Raw genomic sequence first — 20511 nt, 5'->3', positions numbered from 1 at the left:
GAGCCGAGGTGCCCTTCAGCAGATAAATGGATAAAGATGTGGTCCATATATACGATGGAATATTACTCAGCCATCAGAAAGGATGAATACCCAACTTTTACATCAACATGGATGGGACTGGAGGAGATTATGCTAAGTGAAATAAGTCAATCAGAGAAAGTCAATTATCATATGGTTTCACTTATTTGTGGAACATAAGGAATAGCATGGAGGACATTAGGAGAAGGAAGGGAAAAATGAAGGGGGGGCAATTGGAGGGAGAGATGAACCATGAGAGACTATGGACTCCGAGAAACAAACTGAGGGTTTTAGAGGGGGGTGGAGGGATGGGTTAGCCTGGTATTGGGTATTAAGGAGGGCACATATTGCATGGAGCGCTGGGTGTTATATGAAACCAATGAATCATGGATCACCACATCAAAAACTAATGATGTATTGTATGGTGACTAACATAATAAAAATAAAATTTAAAAAAAAAGAGTCTCTTATGGTTTGCCTTCCTCTCTGTTTGTTTTTTTTTTTTCTTTTTACGATTTTATTTATTTATTTGACAGAGAGAGGCACAGCGAGAGAGGGAACACAAGCAGGGGGAGTGGGAGAGGGAGAAGCAGGCTTCCCGCGGAGCAGGGAGCCCGATGTGGGGCTCGATCCCAGGACCCTAGGACCATGACCTGAGCCGAAGGCAGACACTTAACTACAGCCACCCAGGCGTCCCTCCTCTCTGTTTTTATCTTATTTCATTTTTCATTCACTTCCTCTATGTTCATCTGTTTTGTTTCTTAAGAATTCCCATATGAGTGAAATCATATGGTATTTGTCTTTCTCTGATTGACTTATTTCGCTTAGCATAATACTAGTTCCATCCACATTGTTGCAGATTCAGATGTCTTTTGAAATATTTTCTCCCAATCTGTGGCTTATTTACTCATTCTCTTGACAATATCTTTTTCAGCAGAAAATTATAATTTTAATTGCAGTCCAGCTTATCAATTCTCTCTTTCATGAACTGTTCCTTTGGTATTGTATTTAAAAATCATTGCCAAACCAAAGGTCATCTAGATTTTTTCATATGTCCTAGGAGTTTTATAGTTTTGCATTTTATACTTAGGTCTGTGATCCATTTTGAGTTAATTCTTTTTTTTTTTAATTTTATTGAAAACTTTACTTGAAAAAATAAAATTCCAAATATTCTGGTGAGACAAACCCCTGTTCTTGCTTTGAGGTCTGTGAATCAGGCTGTGACATTTTGTGTGGTCTGTAGCCTATTGATTCGAGGTGAGTCGGGTTTCCTAGGGAACCTGCAAGGCTTGGGGCTTTTCTCTGCCCTTGGCCTAAGGGACAAAAGTGGGCTAAGCCAGTTTTTGTCATGCTGGGAGGCTGGAGTGAGGGGTCTGTCTGGGCTGGGGGAACCACAGCTCTTCTGTTCCCCATGGCAGTGTCTCGGGCCTCTTCAGAAAAGAGGAGTCTGAAGTGGAAAGACAACAAGGGCGGGTGGACTCCCCAGGATGGGTCTCTGGAGGTAGATGTGATCATGACCATACAAGCAAGTCTAAGACCTCAGGTGAGCAGACAAAGCCTGTGCCTTTGAAGGCTGGAAGCTTGCTCAGGCCCTAGGCCAGGATGCCCTTTGGATGGTTCTTTTGGAAATGAGAAGGCCCCTGGAGTTTTTCTGCCCTGCTTACCCATCTGGGCTCTTGCTATGGGTGGGGAGCTAGCAGCCTGCTTGGGGCTCTTGGTGCCAGGCTCATTGCAGAGGGCTGGTGAGGTAGAGCAGGGGCCACTGCTGTCCCCATACTTCTCTCAGGGGAGGGCCTTTTGCTGGCTGACGCCTGAGCCTAAGCTTGACAAGGGCAAAGACCAGAGAGGTGTCCCAGGAGTCTTTGAAAGGGTGGTGAGGACTCAGTCATCAGCCACAACAGAGAGGGCTCTGAGCTCACTCAGTCTGGCCTCGTTCTCCCTCTCCCATTGCTCATCAGGGTGGCCAGGCTGGTCAAGCTGCTGGGTCAGGTCTCCAAAGATCTTCTGCATTTCAGAGTAGTACCAAACCTAGGCTCGGATCAGGGCCTCAAAGCTGGGCTGGATGGAAGTAGTCGAGCCGGCTGTGGTAGAACCTCGGCACGTCATCCAGGAGCTGCTTGTTCTTGGCCTCAAAGTCATCCTGCACAGGCCGCAGCTCTTCTCGGGCCTGGTGGAGTTTGGCCAGCACGGGCCCCATCTTCTCCTTCTCCTCGTACTTCTCCACCTTGGCCTGCAATCTCCAGTAGTCCTGCCAGGCCTGCTCCTGCTGTTTCACCGCCATGTTTAGGCTCGGGAAGACACTGCCGAACTTTTTTAAGGGTTCAGTCACGGTCTTTTGAATCTGGTTCACCTTTTCCTGGTTGAAGATGTCCTTCCCCTTCATGGCTGTGTCCAGAGCTGTCACCATGTTCAGGAAGTCCTGGTCTTGCTCGCAGAGGGGATTGGAGAGCAAATCCAAGGATATCTTCCCGGCAGATTTGGACATGGCCAGGTCAGCAACGGTGCTCTTCTTCATGTCCTTCTGCAGCCTCCTGGTCTGCTCCTCCAGCTGCTGGAGTTTTCCATACTCCCTCTCAAAATCTCTCTCCATTGTTTTGGGGACAATCTGTTTCTTGGGCTACCCGGTCTTGAAAGGAATCCAGCTCACGGTTCCGAACCTGGCCCTGCCGCCGGGGTCCTCAGCTGCAACTGGGTCCTCAGGGCATTTTGAGTTAACTCTTGTGAAAGGTTTAAGGTCTGTGTCTAGATTCATTTCTTTGCAAGTGGATGTCCAGTTGTTCAGCACTATTTGTTGAAAAGACTATTTTTTCTCCATTGTATTGCCTTTGTTCTTTTGTCAAAGATTAGTTGACCATATTTATACGTGTCTATTTCTGGGTTCTCTATTCTGTTCTATTGGTCTATTTGCCTGTTCTTTCACCAATACCACACTGCTTGATTACTGTGTTTGAAATAGTCAATGTATTTGAGATTTGCATTTGAAATACAATGAATGCTACCTATGTGAAAGTATAATGATTTTAAATTTTAACAGAGTCAAGATGAGTAAGTAGCAAATATTAACTCGGCTATTTGGAAAGAGCCATTTATTCTTAGTTTGACAGCTGTTGTGTGTGGATGTATATAAAAAAGTAAATGTAAATAAGGACATTTTATTATTCGTATGGTATGGTAATTTTTTTCTAGAAAAAAGTTCTTCTAGTTCATATGATGAGATCATTGTCATCACAATAGTAGCTAACATTTTCATAGTCCTCATTATGTGCCAGTCACATTTAAGTGTATCACACATTTATCTCATTTAATCCTCACGTCAGCCCTATGAAGTAATATTAATGCTAATCCCACTTGACAGATGAGGAAACTGAGGCACAGAAAAGTTAAGTCAAAGACCACACAGCTAGTAAGTGGTGTTGTCAGAACTCTAACCTAGGCAGTCTGGCTCCAAAATCTGTGTTTTTAACCACTACACTGTCAGTATTCCCTGGTGCCACCCTAGCAAATTTTATAACCACGATTCAGCTATCTAAAGCACTGTGGGAACAAGGTGTAAAAGAGCCTCGGTTTGTTTATTCTGGGATAAGAAGTACTGGGGAATGGAAGTCACAACTTACTAAAATTAATTACTTGATGAGAAGTTTCTGGACTAAATGTACCCATTTAAGAATTAAATATTGACAGAAAAAGTTTCCAACAGGAGCATTGGTAAAATATTAGAAGTCATCTGTCTTTAAGTATTTAAGTGATGATCTGAATTTCAATAGTGATTTCTTCTGACACTCTGGAAGGCATGCTGTCTTTCTTCGTACTAATGTATTATAAACTGAGAAATGATTTGTGAATTGCAGGAAAAAAAAACTTTTTTATTGTCTATTAATAAAGCCAAAGTAGAAGGTGAAGAAGGCATCAGTTGAATGACTAGTTATGTACTTTAAAGATTGTGTGTGGTAAAGTGCTATTTTTAGCTCTCATGATCTAAACATATATAATATTTTAAACTGTGATTATACAATCAAAAAGGACTCATTCTTCTGTAAAAATATTTATCTGTAATTACTATGAAAGCATAATATCACAAATAAGGAAGCTTTGTTGAAGTTTTTGGAAAAAAAAAAGTCATTAGAATGTTTACTTAATTCTGGCCCATGTCTCCCTAAGATAGAGTGACACACTTCCTCCACATATATTATTGGGCACAAAAACTGTTAAACTGTGTTTAAAAAAAAAACTTTGATAAACAAAATAATAAACACACTTAAGTTTTCTGATTTGGTTGAAAAAATTAAAATCTCTTAAAATATATTGTAGCTTACCTTCAGTTAGAGATGAATCACCCCTACCCCAGCATGAGAATTTAAGCTTGTAAACTGTAAACATTAAGGAGAAAATCTCTTTGTAATTTTCATTTATTTATTTACTTACTTATTTTTAAGTAAGCTCTACACCCAATATGGGGCTTAAACTCAGGACCCCAAGATCAAGAGTCACATGTCATGCCAACTGAGCCAGCCACACATATATATACCTATAAAATCATATAAGCAGGATTTATGTGATTTTTTTTTTTAAAGATTTTATTTATTTGACAGAGAGAGACACAGCGAAAGAGGGAACACAAGCAGGAGGAGTGGGAGAGGGAAAGCAGGCTTCCCGAGGAGCAGGGAGCCCGATGCAGGGCTCGATCCCAGGACTCTGGGATCATGACCTGAGCTGAAGGCAGACACTTAACGACTGAGCCACCCAGGCGCCCTGGGATTTATGTGATTTTTAAACAATATTTCAAATAGACTATTATGTAGTTTTTTGGCTTTGCTTTTATTTTTACTTTATTTTTTTATTTTTATTTTAAAGATTCCATCTATCTGAGAGAAAGAGCACGAGTAGGGGGGGAGAGGGAGAAGTGGACTCCCCGCTGAGCAGGGAGCCCATTGTGGGGCTCAATCCTGGACTCTGGGATCATGACCTGAGCCAAAGGCAGATGCTTAACCGACTGAGCCACCCAGGTGACCCTTTTTGTACTTTTAAAAATATTAAATGAGCCTTGTTCACATCTCGGCTCCATTTTCCCTAAAAACTGCCACTACTTTTCCCTTTACATACTATTTTTGTCATGATAATTATTTTTTAAATTTTTTTTAAAGATTTTATTTATTTATTTGCCAGAGAGAGAAAAGAGCACAAGCAGGGAGAACGGCAGGCAGAGAGAGAAGCAGGCCTTTTGCCGAGCAAGGAGCCCGATGTGGGACTCCATCCCAGGACCCCAGGATCATGACCTGAGCCGAAGGCAGACGATTAACCGACTGAACCACCCAGGCGTCCCTCGTGATAATTATTTATAGGAATGACAGTTGGTTACACACCCCCATTTAAAAAAAAAAAAAACCCTACACTTATCTCATAGATGAAAAAAACTTAGATGAAAAAAATTTAATGTAAAGTGACTGTGTAATGGATTTTTAACCCGTAAGTGGTAGAGGAGACAGCTCAGTCTGAAAAAGTAAATATAAGAGCAAAATTTCTCTGAAGTACTATGTAGTTTAATAATTATATCAATCCACTACTCTATTGCATCTAATTGCAATGAGTTTATTGGTATACTTAATAGTTTTTTGTCTTTGGATTATTTCTAGGGACAAATTTCCAGGTATGGTATTTACAGAGATTTTAAAATCATTTTTAATAATTGTTCCCAGGGTCCCCTGGAGGGCTCAGTCAGTTAAGTGTCTGACTCTTGATCTCAGCTCAGGTTTTGATCACAGGGTTGTAAGTTGTTCCCAAATGGTTTTTTAAATTATTTTTATTATTTATTTATTTTTAATGGATAAATGGGTGTTTATTTTATTGTTACCCATTTTGAACTGCCAATTTACATCACATATACTTTTTTGTATATCTCACTGTACTAGTTCTCTAGGGCTGCTAAAACAAATTGTCACAAAGGAGACATCTTAAAACAACAGAGATTTATTCTCACACTTCTGGCAGCTAAACCAAGGTGTGGGTAGGGCCACACTCCTTTCAAAGGCTCTGAGAGATAATCCTAGGAGAGTAGTATAGATCTACACATTTTAGGAATAACTTTTCTGCTTATTTGAGTGTTTCTCATTCTTTTAAAATAAAAATGTAGTGGATTTTATTTTATTTTTATTATTATTTTTTTTTATTTTTAAGTAGGCTCCATACCCAGCATGGAGCCCAACGTAGGGCCTGAACTCCCGATCCTGAGATCAAGACCTGAGCTGAGATCAAGAATTGGATGCTTAACCCACTGAGCCACCCAGGTGCCCAGTGAATTTTAGCTCTTAAAAAAAAGGATGTTTTTCCTCCATAGCCTGAATGTACTGTTTCCTTTTTCCTTGGGCCTACCTTGTTTCCTGGGATCCATGTTGCTTTTTTTCTGCTCACTTGACATTGAAACAGTGGAAGGGTAGTCAGGCTCACCTGGCTCTGGGTATGAGCTGGCCTTGATCCCCGCGACCTTTCCTCCTGATGCTGCCATATTTATTTTCTTTACTGAAGTATAGTTGATACACAATATTGCATTAGTTTCAGGTGTACAATATAGTGATTCAGCAACTCTAAATGTTATGTTATGCTCACCACAAGTGTAGCTACCATCTGTTACTATACAACACTGTTATAATACCACTGACTGTATTCCCTACGTGGTACCTTTCATCCCTGTGACTTATTCATTCCATGCATATAATATCTTCTTTATCCATTCGTCTATGAATGGACACTTAGGTTGCTTCCATATCTCGGCTATTGTAAATAATGCTGTAATGAATATGTGGGTGCATCTATCTTTTTGAATTACTGTTCTTGTTTCCTTTGAATAAATACCCAGGGTGGAATCACTGGATTGTGTGGCATTTCTATTTTTAAATATTTGAGGAAGCTCCGTACTATTTTTGACAGTGGCTAACCAATATGCATTCCTACCACAGTGCACAAGGGTTCTCTTTTCTCCACATCCTCACCAACATTTGTTATTTCTTGTCTTTTTGATATTAGCCATTCTGACTGGTGTGAGGTAGTATCTCATTGTGGTTTTGATTTGCATTTCCCTGATGATCAGTGATGTTGAACATTTTATCTTGTGTTGGCATTGTTCCCAAATGTTCGAAAGAATCATTTACACAACTCATTTTATCAAAACCTAGCTAGATTGTTTTATATTATTTAAAATTATAATTGCTTCCTTATTAACTTGAAATTTCAAAGTTGAGATGAACTCTTGCTTTTCAAATTTAGCACTATGATTCTTTTTTGTGTGTGTATGATATTTGAAGAAGTATGAAAATCCTTTATCACCCTTCTCTCTATATGTGGAAAGTCAGATTTGTTTCCATTTGTTAATATGTAATGCACTTCTCGGAAATGTGAAAGATCTAGTCTTTGGGTTCTAAAATCCTTTAATGTGTCAAGTCCTGATAATATTTCTAGCTACCTGAAAATGACTGAATCAGATAAGAATCTGTTTTTTCTTTCCTCCCAGCATTACCCACCAGAACAATTCAGACTTTTCATAGATAGTAGTGTCAGTGTTCTTTTGGTAGTGAATATTTAAAAGAGGAATTAATTCTAGGGGCGCCTGGGTGGCTCAGATGGTTAAGCGTCTGCCTTCGGCTCAGGTCATGATCCCGGGGTCCTGGGATCGAGCCCCGCATCGGGCTCCCGGCTCAGTGGGGAGCCTGCTTCTCCCTCTCCCTCTGCCTCTCTCCCTGCACATGCTCTCTCTCTCTCTCTGTATCTCTGTGTCCCAAATGAATAAATTAAAAAAAAAAATCTTAAAAAAATAATAAAAAAAATAAAAGAGGAATTAATTCTAGAAAAGGTGATTTTTATTATATTTTTACCCTACTCTAGATGCTGATCATTGCACTGGACTTCAACTTGCATTTTTTTTTTTTAAAGCAGGAGTTTTAAGGTGACTTTGGATATTAGCATTTTTCCCCAAGTTGTTTTGGATTTGAATGGTTAACCTTTTGACATTGAGTATTCCTTAGTGGGACTAAAAAATTTGCTTGAATAGCTAGCTGACAAACCTCTGTAACCTGTAAATAGGCTAGACAGATGCTATACATTTCTAAAACCAAAGTATTTTTAAAGGAGAGAGTTTTGAAAAATAGGAAATCCTAGCTGTCAAATGTACAAAGATGAACGTTCCGAAAGAATTGCTGAATCATGAATGTAAAGCTGCTTGGCATATAGAGTAGGTGTTTCCATATCTTTAAAGGTTAACACGTGATCATTAACTTTTCATCATATTCTAAACATATATGTACATTTACTTTTCCTTTACATGTTCTGTTTTTCTTTTAAGCTTACAGATTTAAGGTATTTATAGGGCTCTGTGCAATTCTTTTCACATTTTCTTATTAATCCATCTTTCCATATTAGAAATGGGAACATTTTTGAAAAGATGACATAACAATATAGGAGATAAAAGATGAGTAATATACATTGAAAATTTTTCTCATAAGTATCGTATATATATACATATATATATATAAAAGCAGACATTGAAAGGGTATATAAATGATAGGGCATAAACTTTGTTAACAAAAAAAAATACAAAACTACAACGAATAAACATAAATATCTATCAGAAAAAAAAGGACTAGAAGGAAATACACTAACATTTAGCAGGGATTACCTAAAGTGGTATGATAGGGAGGTTTTCATTTTATACTTTTTTCTTCTTTTTTCCTTCTGTGTTTTCCAAAATCTTCAGCAATGAGTATTGCTATTTATAATTAGGAAAATGTGTTTTTAAAAGAAAAAAATACTTCTCATATCACTGCCCCATAAATAGCATATCCAGATTTTAAAATGATCCAGTCAAGGTCTTATAAGAAACATGAGTATTTACTGTCTGTAACCTGATACTTGTCTTCTATCTTTCCTGCAGCACAAAAATTCTTTAAATAGTGACCCTAGGAATTGGGCGGAGGCGGGGAGTGGGGGAAAAGTGGGATCTCATTCTGTTTTTGCTGAAGTAACTAAAATCAGATATGAAGCTTTCACAAATATTTAGTTTGCCAGAACTATTAACTCTTATATACTACAAAAAACTAGTTAAAACCACTAGCTAAAATAATATTTAAGTCCCTTATTGCTTTTGATGTTAATGATATGTAGCCTTTTACAATGTGAAATTGGCATATTGACTTCTTGGCATTTCTGATTGCTAGATCCCAGGAATTCTAAAAATGACACAAATTATCTGAAAATTTTAATTTAAACAAACCAGATTTTAGTATTGTATATCTTACATTTGGATAACTTGAAATTAAAATTAAAATACCTAAAATAAGTTCAAGGGTACCTTTATTTGTATAATACTTTTAATTTATTTTAACATAGGATGCCTAATGGCTGTAATTATTTTTGTTTTTTCACCTACAATAGAGTAAATAAATATGTAGTTATGACCTGCTATGCTGAAATATTGGTTTTTGAATCCACTCAGCTTCTTAAAAAGGAAATAAAAATGGGAGAGCCAGAAGGAAAATGAATAGTTAATCGTGGAGGAGGAGAAAACCTAGCTCAGTACTTTGACTAGAGGCAGCTGGGGAAGTGACGTCCTGTAGCATTTGCTGTTCTAGAAAGTACAGAGACACGTAGTGAAAATGGGAGGATCTAGAAGGAGGCTGTCTCCTGTGTAGTGTATATTTATCTGTAAGTGAGCCTTTGAGGAAGGAATTAAATACAGAGACGTGGTTTGCTTGCTGCCTTAAGACAGCGAAGCTGAATTGCTGATTTGCTTTAACTTTTAAAATACCCAGCTTGGTTTATTTTTCTTAGAATCGTACTGCTAAGACTGGGGACGCTGTTTTCTTTCACAAAGGGAAATCTAAGTTCATTTCAAGGCATTCGAAATGGGGAAAGACTATTATTGCATTTTGGGAATTGAAAAAGGAGCTTCAGATGAAGATATTAAAAAGGCTTACCGAAAACAAGCCCTCAAATTTCATCCGGACAAGAACAAATCTCCTCAAGCAGAGGAAAAATTTAAAGAGGTCGCAGAAGCTTATGAAGTATTGAGTGATCCTAAAAAGAGAGAAATATATGATCAGTTTGGGGAGGAAGGTAAGTATTCCGTGTCTATCTTTTGGTCTCTCCAGCTCTGTCTCACTCTCTCTCTCTCTTTTTCCCCCTGCTCTTTCAGCCTTCTGGTTATCTTTAAATTAAATTCTCAGACATCAAAGTAGAAAGACAAATAATGGATAAAAGTAAGATTTTATCTTAGATCATCTGAATGAATATTATTACATAGCTGTGAATGAAATGTACTTGTTTGCCTTTTTCTTGATTTTGGCATTTTGTAATATATATATCTTCTGCCATTAGATTTATAACGTTAACATTGTATATTTGAAAAGAAACATCACATTCCCATACCCATTAATGAATTGTGTCAAAAGTCTTATGCAACCTGTTTTGTTTTCTAATGAATTTTCTGCCGGAACCACTAAAGGTCCTTCACTCATTTAAAATGTTAAGATTGGCAGTTCAAATTCTGGGTAGTTTATATTTTATTCACGAAAACAAAACAAGTTTTTTGCCTCTCTGATAGCAATTTAATTTAGATTGAACAAGATAGAATCTTCTCCCTGAGAAGCAGAAGGCCCAGGCATTTAGCTCTGGTTGTTTTTGGCGTTTTGCCTGGAGAGGAAAGAATTTTCCTGATGTCATAAAATACCAGAACAAGTTTTTAGCTTAATTGTAAACAGTAATTGTGTGCCAAGAAAATGAGATCTCAGAAATACAGTTTTTGACCTAAAATGGCCACCTCATTAGAACAGTTATTGATTTACTTACAGGTCACATTATGTCTTCAGAAATTTTACTACCTAGGTATAGAGGAAAGCATGACAACTTCCCTTTGCTCTCCCTGCCATACTTTTGTTTCTTTCATCGTGAGATCAGAAACTAGTTGAGTACAGTAAATGGGGGTTATTAAGATTATCCCTTTATCGTTCTGTATTTTAAATTAAGTTTGTCCCTCATTTCCATATAAATGTGGCTATAAAGTAAGGCTATTTTAAATTGCTAATTAACAGCAACAACAAAAACACTTTAATTCCTACAGATTCTGGGATTTTCAACATTTTGAATCAGGACTAAGTTACTTCATTATTAATTTTTTTCTCCCAAAATATTCTCTTTTAAATCATTGTAGTTACGAAAACCTTTTTTATTTCTTTGCCTCCTTTATCGCATTTAACATAAAGTTTTCCTAATCAGATATATGCTAAAATACAGCGAAGCAGTAACTGCTCATTTTGAGTTAAAAAACTAAATTTATATAAGCAGGGTGATTGTGTAAAGGTTTTTTTTTTTCCTTTCTTTGTTTTGTTTTTCTTTTTGACTTGAGTTGCCAAAAATTGCTATTTCTGCTCTCGGTTTTGGTGTGATGAGGACCTGCTGTGTCAGGTTCTTACAAAGTCAGTATTGAAAAAGGCACGCAATGGCCAGTTCAATTCTGCCTGTTCCTTATGGCCTTACTAATCAAAATACTATGATTAGGTTCATCTCGAAAGCTAAGCAGGATTCTGAGATACTACAAACAATATACTCTTTCTAAAGAAGTTATTTGTAATTTTGTAAAGAAATCCACAGACATTCCCCTGTAAAAGCAGATAGCCCTGCTTAAACCACATCTCACTGCTAGCTCAAGTTTGTTTATAACTAAGCCATAGGATTCAGTGTTTTCTAAGGATATTTATCTTCAGAATTTTCAAGTCATCACATGATACATTTTTCTTGGCTTAGCATTACCTCTTAATAGTGTTTTTCTTGAGTGATGTTTCTCTAGGTTGACTTTTACTGATCATTATCAGTGAATGAGTTTTTTAAAAATGAAAGCAGTATCATCTGTGTACCCTGAATCTTTTTTTTTTTGTTCTTGATTCAGAGAATTGATATAAGCAATAGAGGTAATAGGGAAGAATAAGTGTTTTAAAGCATTGAAATATATTCAGAAATACTCTCTAGTTATGAGTTACTTGAGAATATAGTTAAATGAAAATTATTCGGCTATTTTTTAGAAATTACTCTTCCTTTACAGAAAAGCATTATGTTTATTTGCTCTTTATTCAGAATAGCTCATTTATACTTTGGAAAAATCCCTTTTAGGTATACTGTTTAAATGGGAAAACATTTTTTCTCTTTGCCATTCATTGGTGAGTTTATGCCTGCAGGCCTGGTTCCATCACCCAATGTGTTTCTCCAGTAGTAACAAAATACTGAATTTTAGGACTGTGGGGCTATTAGTAATTTATGTAATATACTCCTTACCCCCCTCCAGTTATTACACTCTCTTTCAAGGTCTGGGACAATGGGAACAAGAACTATGAACTGAAAAGTGTATGAGTTGAACAAGCTAAATTTATATAGTTAGAAAGTAAGAGAACCAGTGATCCAGTTTATTCATGTTTTGAAAATCTCTAATATCCACAATTTTAAAGGCTTGGTTTAAAAAAATTTGGATAAAAATAGAGATGTTTTAAAAATTCACCATATTACCCAGCAGTTCCACTCATAGAAATCTATAAAAGAGAAATGAAAACATAGGTTCACAAAAAGACATGTATGTGAATAGTCATAGCAGCATTATTTGTAATGGCCCCAAATTGGGAACAATTTAAAAGTACTATCATTAAGTGAATGGATAAACAGAATGTGGCATATGTGTACACACACACACACACACACACACACGTACATGCTGGAATACTACTTAGCAATTAAAAGGATTGATATAATAAAACATGCTACAACATGGATGAACCTCAAAAACTATGCTAAATAAAAGAAGTCAGATGTCAAAGGCTACATATTCTATGATTCCATTTATATAAAATGCATGGAAAAGGCACATTCGTAGAGAAAGAAAGCAGATCAGTGGGTTGCCTAGTACTAGAAGTGGGAGCAGGGCTTAGCTACAGATAGAAACAAAGAGAACTCATTGGGTTGATGGAAATGATCGATAACTGGATTGTGATGGTGGCTGCACAACTCTACAACTTTATTAAAATCACTGAATTACATATTTGCAATGGGTTAATTTTATAGTGTGTAATAAGCAAAGCTATTTTTAAAAAGAGAGAAATGTTCTCCATAGTTGAATCATTTGAAAACAAAAAAATACAACTATGTAAATTGAAAATTGGATTTTGAACCTGTCTCTCCCAGAAGGTTTTAGGTTTAGTTCTGAATTGTTCAGTGGATGTCAACAGAAGTTTGTATTAAAAGACTGAAAAAAAAAATCTTTTAGTAACACATCCTTACAGTATCCTAGTTCTCTAACAGTTCTTTTTCCTTATGCCTTTTTTTGGTTTATAGTTTACTCAGTAACTTTCTTTAAATACTGAAAGGTAGTATTTATATGATCAAACTTGTGTTTAGTATATTAATCTATACCAGCTTGCTTCTTCAGTTCTTTAGTTTCCATATTTAATCAACTGGATCTCTTTTTATTTACTATGTGTTTTTAAAAATAAGTTGGATTTTTGTGAGTCAAAGCTGCTTAAAGGTTCTCATTATGCTAGTAACTCTGTAAGTCTTGTTATAAATCTAGATTTTTACATATCAGATCTCCTTAAAGTATGAGTTATTAAAGTCCTATAATTTTTTTCTTTTAAATCCTAATTCTTCTCCAGTGCTGCTTCTTTTGACACACTTTCAACTAACTAGTGGAAATCATGGTTATAGATAGTATACCGAACACATATTTGTTTTTGGATTGCAAATTGGTTGGTTGGTTGGTTTTAGATAATAGCAGTCTTGCTACAGCATAGGCAGATGTTGATTCTAGAGCATATTCCTTGATCACGCAAAGTGATGATGGTGTCTAGAAAACATTTTGGAGAGCAGAGGGAATCCAATTGAATATTAAAATTTTCCATAAGCAGTCAAAATGTATGTAATAAAGAGTTGACCATATAGTTGATAACATGCCTGTTACAATTCGAGTGCTAGGCAAAGCAGTACTTGCATAATAATTCATGTTATACTGTTGAGAATTTTGGTAAGATTTTTGCAGTCATTTATATAGTAGCCTTGTCCTTTAGCTAAGCTATGTACTTGACTGTTTAGTGTCAAGGAAAACCTCAAAGCTTCATTGGAGCCTTTTTGTCAGCTTTGATAAATGCCACTTCAGACTGTGTGAATCTTCTCAGGGACTCTGTAATCCTGATTGAGTTACCATTTTTGGCAGAGGAGGGAAGAGATTTTAGGGAAAAGCCAAACCCATAATATAATAACTTAAAATGTTATTCCTTCTTTTCATGAATTTATTATGAGTCCAAACATTTAGATATTGTCTTGTAGAGAGTTAGATTGGGCAAGCTAATTTACTCAATTTATGTTATTAACTCTGTTAAACTATTATGCTCTGTTATATTTGTGGGATGAAAGATGAAACGATTAAAGTAATTTAAGCATTGGTTTAGTCACACTGGTCATGACCTTGAGTTATATACGTAATCTATCATATATAAAAATCTGTCTCTAGCTTTTTTTTTAACATTTGGAGTTATAACTGTACCACTAAAATTTATAAAAAGAAGTATGTCTGAGCTGCATGTTAATATCCTTGTTCTGCTTATACTTGCCATTCTGTTTCTGTAAGGGATATCCTAACCGCTCTTTGGATATATCATTCAATTCATATTTTGACAGTTTTCAGATTATTAGACTTTTCTTGGTCTCTCCAGATTTCTATTCATGGATGAAGGTAAAAATGTAAACGTCAGCTGACACTGTTGGATGAAATAAGAATATATGTATACCTTTTAATGGAAGAAGCAAAATAGAATAAAACATGCAGAACTAAGTCTCTTTGAAAGCATGCTGAGTATAATTTTTTTATTAAGTCTCATATGTGTATGTGTGATTATACTTTATATTGCTTTTGCTTTTGCCTCTTCTCTATCCTGATACTCAAGACACCTTTTAAAGTTTAAATAGACTTTAAGAACTAGTTCATTCTCTATTCAATAAATATGAGCCCCTATCATTTTCACCCTGTATACATGAGCAATGCAAAAATGAATAAAAGATATTTCCTGCCCTCAAGTTACTGTTTGAACATACTAGAATCTCTTAGTTTAATCCTTTGGATTTATCACAATTTTAAAATTTTTTAAATTTTCTTCCTGCTTGTTTCCTTCATCAGGAATGCCCATAAGGCTCATTCAGAAACTTTGCTACTACTGTAATGATATAAATCCTTGTCAGTATTGATCCCTTAAAAGATCACTATACTAATGTTTTGTGGGTTTTAATAGAAACTTTCTTTGGTATATAATGGAAAATGCTACTTCAAATATGTGATCACTTGTGAGCTACATATTACTTAGTTGAACCTTAAAGAACAGGGTCGGGGTGCCTGGGTGGCTCAGTCGTTAAGCGTCTGCCTTTGGCTCAGGTCATGATCCCAGGGTCCTGGGATCGAGCCCCACATCGGGCTCCCTGCTCCGGGGGAAGCCTGCTTCTCCCTCTCCCACTCCCCCTGCTTGTGTTCCCTCTCTCACTGTCTCTCTCTGTCAAATAAATAAATAAAATCTTTAAAATAAAATAAAGAACAGAGTAAAAAGGTCACTATCTTGGTGTCTGAAGCGAGTTGTCGACAGTAGACAGAAATAACCAGTCCAAAGGACTTACATGTCAAGAGGGTTTACAGCACTTGATTTTAGTCTTTTTTCTACATGCTGTTGAAATAAATGCTATCAGATGGTATGCCTAGATAAACAATTTTGTTAGATAGAATAGGGATAATAATTTGGAGTCTAAAAAAACATTTTTCATAGGGTGTCCTATTATCAGAATTTTTTCCCTTTCTGCCACAGAAAGAGTTCTATTTTAATTAATTCTTAAACAATAAAAGACCTGAAATAAAGCTAGTTAGTATGAATATGGCATTTTATATTATTGATTATGCTCACTGATTATAATGGCACTTAAAGACTTAGGTTATGCATTTTGCATTGATTACCAAAGACCTATTTCAATTGACATCTTTTGAAAACTTATATACTTCAGATTGTTCAACCAGTAGTTTATGAGATAACAGGTTCCCGGTTTTATTTTCTTATTTACCAGTGGAACAGAGATTCAGGAATAAATTGTCACTAAAGATGGGGATTTGGAGGAAGAATTTGAAAGCTCAAAATTTAACTTAGGATGGAATGGTCAAAAGTTAGGTAGCTGTTCTGCATTTAGTGATAATGGCATTTCTGGCCAATATTAATAGATTGTAACCTAAGTTGGCCAAAGTTTATTAGTAATACAATTTTTGCAAGTTTAACTTTCAAGAGTTGCAAGCTTTTTTCTAATCACGTCTATCTGTTCATTTAGGGTTGAAAGGAGGAGCAGGAGGTACTGATGGACAAGGAGGTACCTTCCGGTACACTTTTCATGGCGATCCTCATGCCACATTTGCAGCATTTTTTGGAGGCTCCAACCCCTTTGAAATTTTCTTTGGAAGACGGATGGCTGGTGGTAGAGATTCCGATGAAATGGAAGTAGATGGAGATCCTTTTAGTGCCTTTGGATTCAGCATGAATGGATATCCGAGAGACAGAAATTCTGTGGGGCCATCCCGCATCAAACAAGATCCTCCAGTTATTCACGAACTTAGAGTATCACTTGAAGAAATATATACTGGTTGTACCAAACGGATGAAGATTTCTCGAAAAAGGTTAAATCCTGATGGAAGGAGTTATAGATCTGAGGACAAAATTCTCACCATCGAGATTAAAAAAGGGTGGAAAGAAGGCACCAAAATTACTTTTCCAAGGGAAGGAGATGAAACACCAACTAGTATCCCAGCAGACATTGTTTTTATCATTAAAGATAAAGATCACCCAAAATTTAAAAGGGATGGATCAAATATAATTTACACTGCTAAAATTAGTTTACGAGAGGTAAGTTAGTAGGACCTGGGATTCTGAAACCAAACAGAATTATGCATCCGATCTTAGGGAATTTATGTAAATAATAGCTAATATTTATTAAATGTTTAGTATATGTTATTTTTTTAAATTCTCATAAGAACCCTCCAGAGGTAGTACTACTATTATATCTCTTTTATGGATAAGATTATATTTTCTAAGTTTAGTTACCTGTATTAGCAATTTAAATGCCAACTTTAAGTGCTAACCAGATTATAACTATGAAGCCTAATATTGGCTTAACGGTTTTTATAGGTATGGTTTATGAGATATGCATTGTAATTGAAGTCCATGTATAAGATTTTTTCTAAAATTGTTAATTTGGAGTAATAATTATATAACAAAAAGATTAATTTAAAATAATTTATAAGCATACTGCTTTAATATGAGTCCTTATTTGTTCTATTTTTAGACACTATTTTTTCAAATTGCATTATAATCCTGCAAACATGGCCATGTCAGTTCCCTGCTTAAAATTCTTAAATGATCCCACATAGTATCTACCATAAAGTCCAGACTTTTTAGCTTAAAATGAAGGTCATTTTAAATCTGATTTCTACCCATAAATGTTTATGCATTTCCTAAGTTTGCTCTATTATTATCTTACATACATTTATGTCATCGTCTAAATTCTAATCTATGGAACACTGTTGTTCCTCACTCTGCCTCAAAACCTGCTACTGGTCCAATGTTTAGCTCAAGCATTCTGTACTCTCAGAAGCTAAAGGTGGGGAGGGTAAGCTGGGTGCCCTTTGTCTCACAAAAGACTTCTGCACCTCTGTGCTCACGTTATACTGTATTATTATTACCTGTTTGCTTCTGAGTTCCTTGTGCATTCCCTGAGGTGGGGTCTGTGTTCATGGTCCCTAAGCTCAGCATCTAGCAGGAATGTGTGGCATACAGTAGACACTCAGTGAACATTTGTTGACTAAATCAATAAATGTATTTCTTATCCTAACATTATTCCTTCCAAAGAAGTAGGTAGTTGCTCTTATCCTATTCCTCTCACTCCTAAATTTCTCCCTCTTTTCTTGTCCAGTCCCATCCCTGCATCTTTAACGTTGTAATGGCAACCTCGAACATTCCATTTCATTTCAAGGCAATGTGGAAGACATCCTTTACTTCTCTTTCCTTTTCCTTCCCTTTCCCTTCTCCTTTCCTTCTTTTGTAGTATGTCTGATCATGCATGTCTTAAGGGATCTTTTAATAGGGAAAAAGTCTTATAATTATTGATATTCTTTTGGAGGTTAAAATTTTACCTTAGTGGTTTCATCCTTCACACCCAGTTTTTGTTGTTGTTGTTGTTGAGTTTTTGAAGTTCTGAAGTTTGTTAATTTTATTTGGTCTATTTCAGGCATTGTGTGGCTGCTCAGTTAATGTGCCAACAATGGATGGAAGAACCATACCTATGTCAATAAATGATATTGTGAAGCCTGGAATGAGGAGAAGAATTATTGGATATGGGCTGCCGTTTCCAAAAAATCCTGACCAGCGTGGCGACCTTCTAATAGAATTTGACGTGTCCTTCCCAGATACTATATCCTCATCATCCAAAGAAGTACTTAGGAAACATCTTCCTGCCTCATAGAATGAAAAACTTTGTTACCCATATTTTGATAAGGCACTGAAAATATAAAAGGACTGGCAGTTTACTGATGTAGATGTGAATTCTGTATAAAGATGTGTAAATTATTTTGAGGATTCATTAAATTGCATGAATAGAGACGGGTCAAATAAATAGGCAAAAGGGATTTTTACAGTTAGAGATGAAGAAACAACCATTCACTGTATTTTATTTTATTTCTCCCAAATCAGAAATTTTTAGTATTTTGCTTACATGTAAAATTTGTTTTTGTGGAGTTAGTAGATATATTTCTAATAAAGTACTAGACTATCCAAGTACTTTATTTCTTTTATCTTTACATTATCAGTATGATAGTTTCTCATTTATAATGGAAATTTAAGTTCTTAACTAACCTACACAGGTGATTTGTATTTCTAGAAAATAAAAACCCAAGTCATTTGGAAATGTGGTTAACTAGATTTAAATCTCCGTCTGAAATGCTGCTATAGGGCTGGGACCCATAAAAGAATATCCTAATGCATATGTTTTGATTTGTAAAGTATGCTGTAGCATTTCCTACTAACATGATTGTAATGTTCTTAAGGCAGACCTTTTCATCATAGAAAGGAAATTAATGGTAATTTATCTCCTGTGGAAATCCCAGTTGCCTGAATTACTGATATTTTAGAAATAGGCTGTTTTTAAAATGCCATATGTAATTTTATGCAAGTTGACTATATATCTTGGACTTAATAAATTATAGGCACATTTTATTGTCCACTAGTTTAAAATAATTTGTTTAATAATAAATGTGTTTTTAGAGGGAATATTGTTACTTAGAATTAATTTTCCAATTACACAGTCTTCTATAACTCACTCATCATATGCTATATGTATCTTATGCAATTTCCCTAAGAAGAATAAACTACCACTATGGTGTTAAACCAAAATATGGGGAAAATAAACACTAACTGCTGCTTATGAATGATGTTGCTACTACTTGTTATGCATATAAATATTTTACTTTTTCATATGTATAGACTGCATTTCTTAGGTGTTTTAATTTTTTAAATATATTTACGTTTAAAAAATATTTTGTTTTCTTTTTTTTTTAACCATGTCTTGGTGATGTAAGAGTGATGTCTTGAAACAAAATTTTTGGTTCAAAAGTAGCTTTCAGGATGATTGATACATGTACAAGGTGAACTGGATCCTATCACCCTTTGTAGCAGAGTAGGAGGGTTCTTTTAGTGACTCAGCAAATTAGTTGTAATCACCACATACTTTATAGCCTTACTGCATTGTAATTGACATGCCATAAAACTACCTTTTTAAAAGTATATAGTTCAGTGGTTAGTATATTCACAGAGTTATGTAACCACCAAGTCTAGAACATTTTCTTTTTTTTTTTAAAGATTTTATTTATTTATTTGAGAGAGAGAATGAGAGAGAGAGAGCATGAGAGGGGGGAGGGTCAGAGGGAGAAGCAGACTCCCTGCCGAGCAGGGAGCCCGATGCGGGACTCGATCCTGGGACTCCAGGATCATGACCTGAGCCGAAGGCAGTTGCTTAACCAACTGAGCCACCCAGGCGCCCTAGAACATTTTCATCACCTGAAAAAGAAACTCTATATCCATCACCACTCACGTCCTATTCTTCAGTGCCTGGTAAATACAAATCTACTTTCTGTCTCTACAGACTTGTCTATTCTGGGCATCTAGCACAAATGGGATCAAAGAATATGTGACTTTTTTTCACTTAGCTTCTTTCACTTAACATGATGTTTTCAAGGTACCTCCATGTTGCGTCATGTATCAGTACCTTGTCCTTTTTTATGGCCAAATAATGTTCCATTCTATGGAGATACCACATTTTGTTTATTCATTTATTAGCTGATGGGCATTTAGGTTATCTCCCTTTTTTTGGCTATTGTGAATAATGCTGCTATGAACATTTTTGTAC

General features: G+C 35.9%; 1 protein-coding gene and 1 pseudogene across 3 annotated transcripts in view; one reads left to right on the top strand and one right to left on the bottom strand.

The window, feature by feature from the left end:
* Positions 1-19641, top strand: part of DNAJB4 (DnaJ heat shock protein family (Hsp40) member B4) — a 46600-nt gene extending 26959 nt beyond the window's left edge. For 2 of the 3 annotated variants that reach the window (XM_032425491.1, XM_032425497.1), the window contains exons 2-4: positions 9832-10116; positions 16390-16958; positions 18340-19641. In XM_032425491.1, the coding sequence (XP_032281382.1) occupies positions 9906-10116; positions 16390-16958; positions 18340-18573 (1014 nt within the window). In that variant the 5' untranslated portion in view covers positions 9832-9905 and the 3' untranslated portion in view covers positions 18574-19641. The remainder of the gene's footprint in view (positions 1-9831; positions 10117-16389; positions 16959-18339) is intronic. The other variant, XM_032425504.1, reaches the window with a different exon arrangement.
* LOC116645380 lies at positions 1148-2813 on the bottom strand (annotated as a pseudogene).
* Positions 19642-20511: the final 870 nt, after the last annotated feature.

Source organism: Phoca vitulina, unplaced genomic scaffold, assembly GCF_004348235.1.
Source record: "Phoca vitulina isolate PV1807 unplaced genomic scaffold, GSC_HSeal_1.0 scaffold2, whole genome shotgun sequence".
Taxonomy (NCBI): domain Eukaryota; kingdom Metazoa; phylum Chordata; class Mammalia; order Carnivora; family Phocidae; genus Phoca; species Phoca vitulina.
Note: the sequence above shows the minus strand (reverse complement) of the source record. Positions and strands in the feature narration are given on the sequence as shown.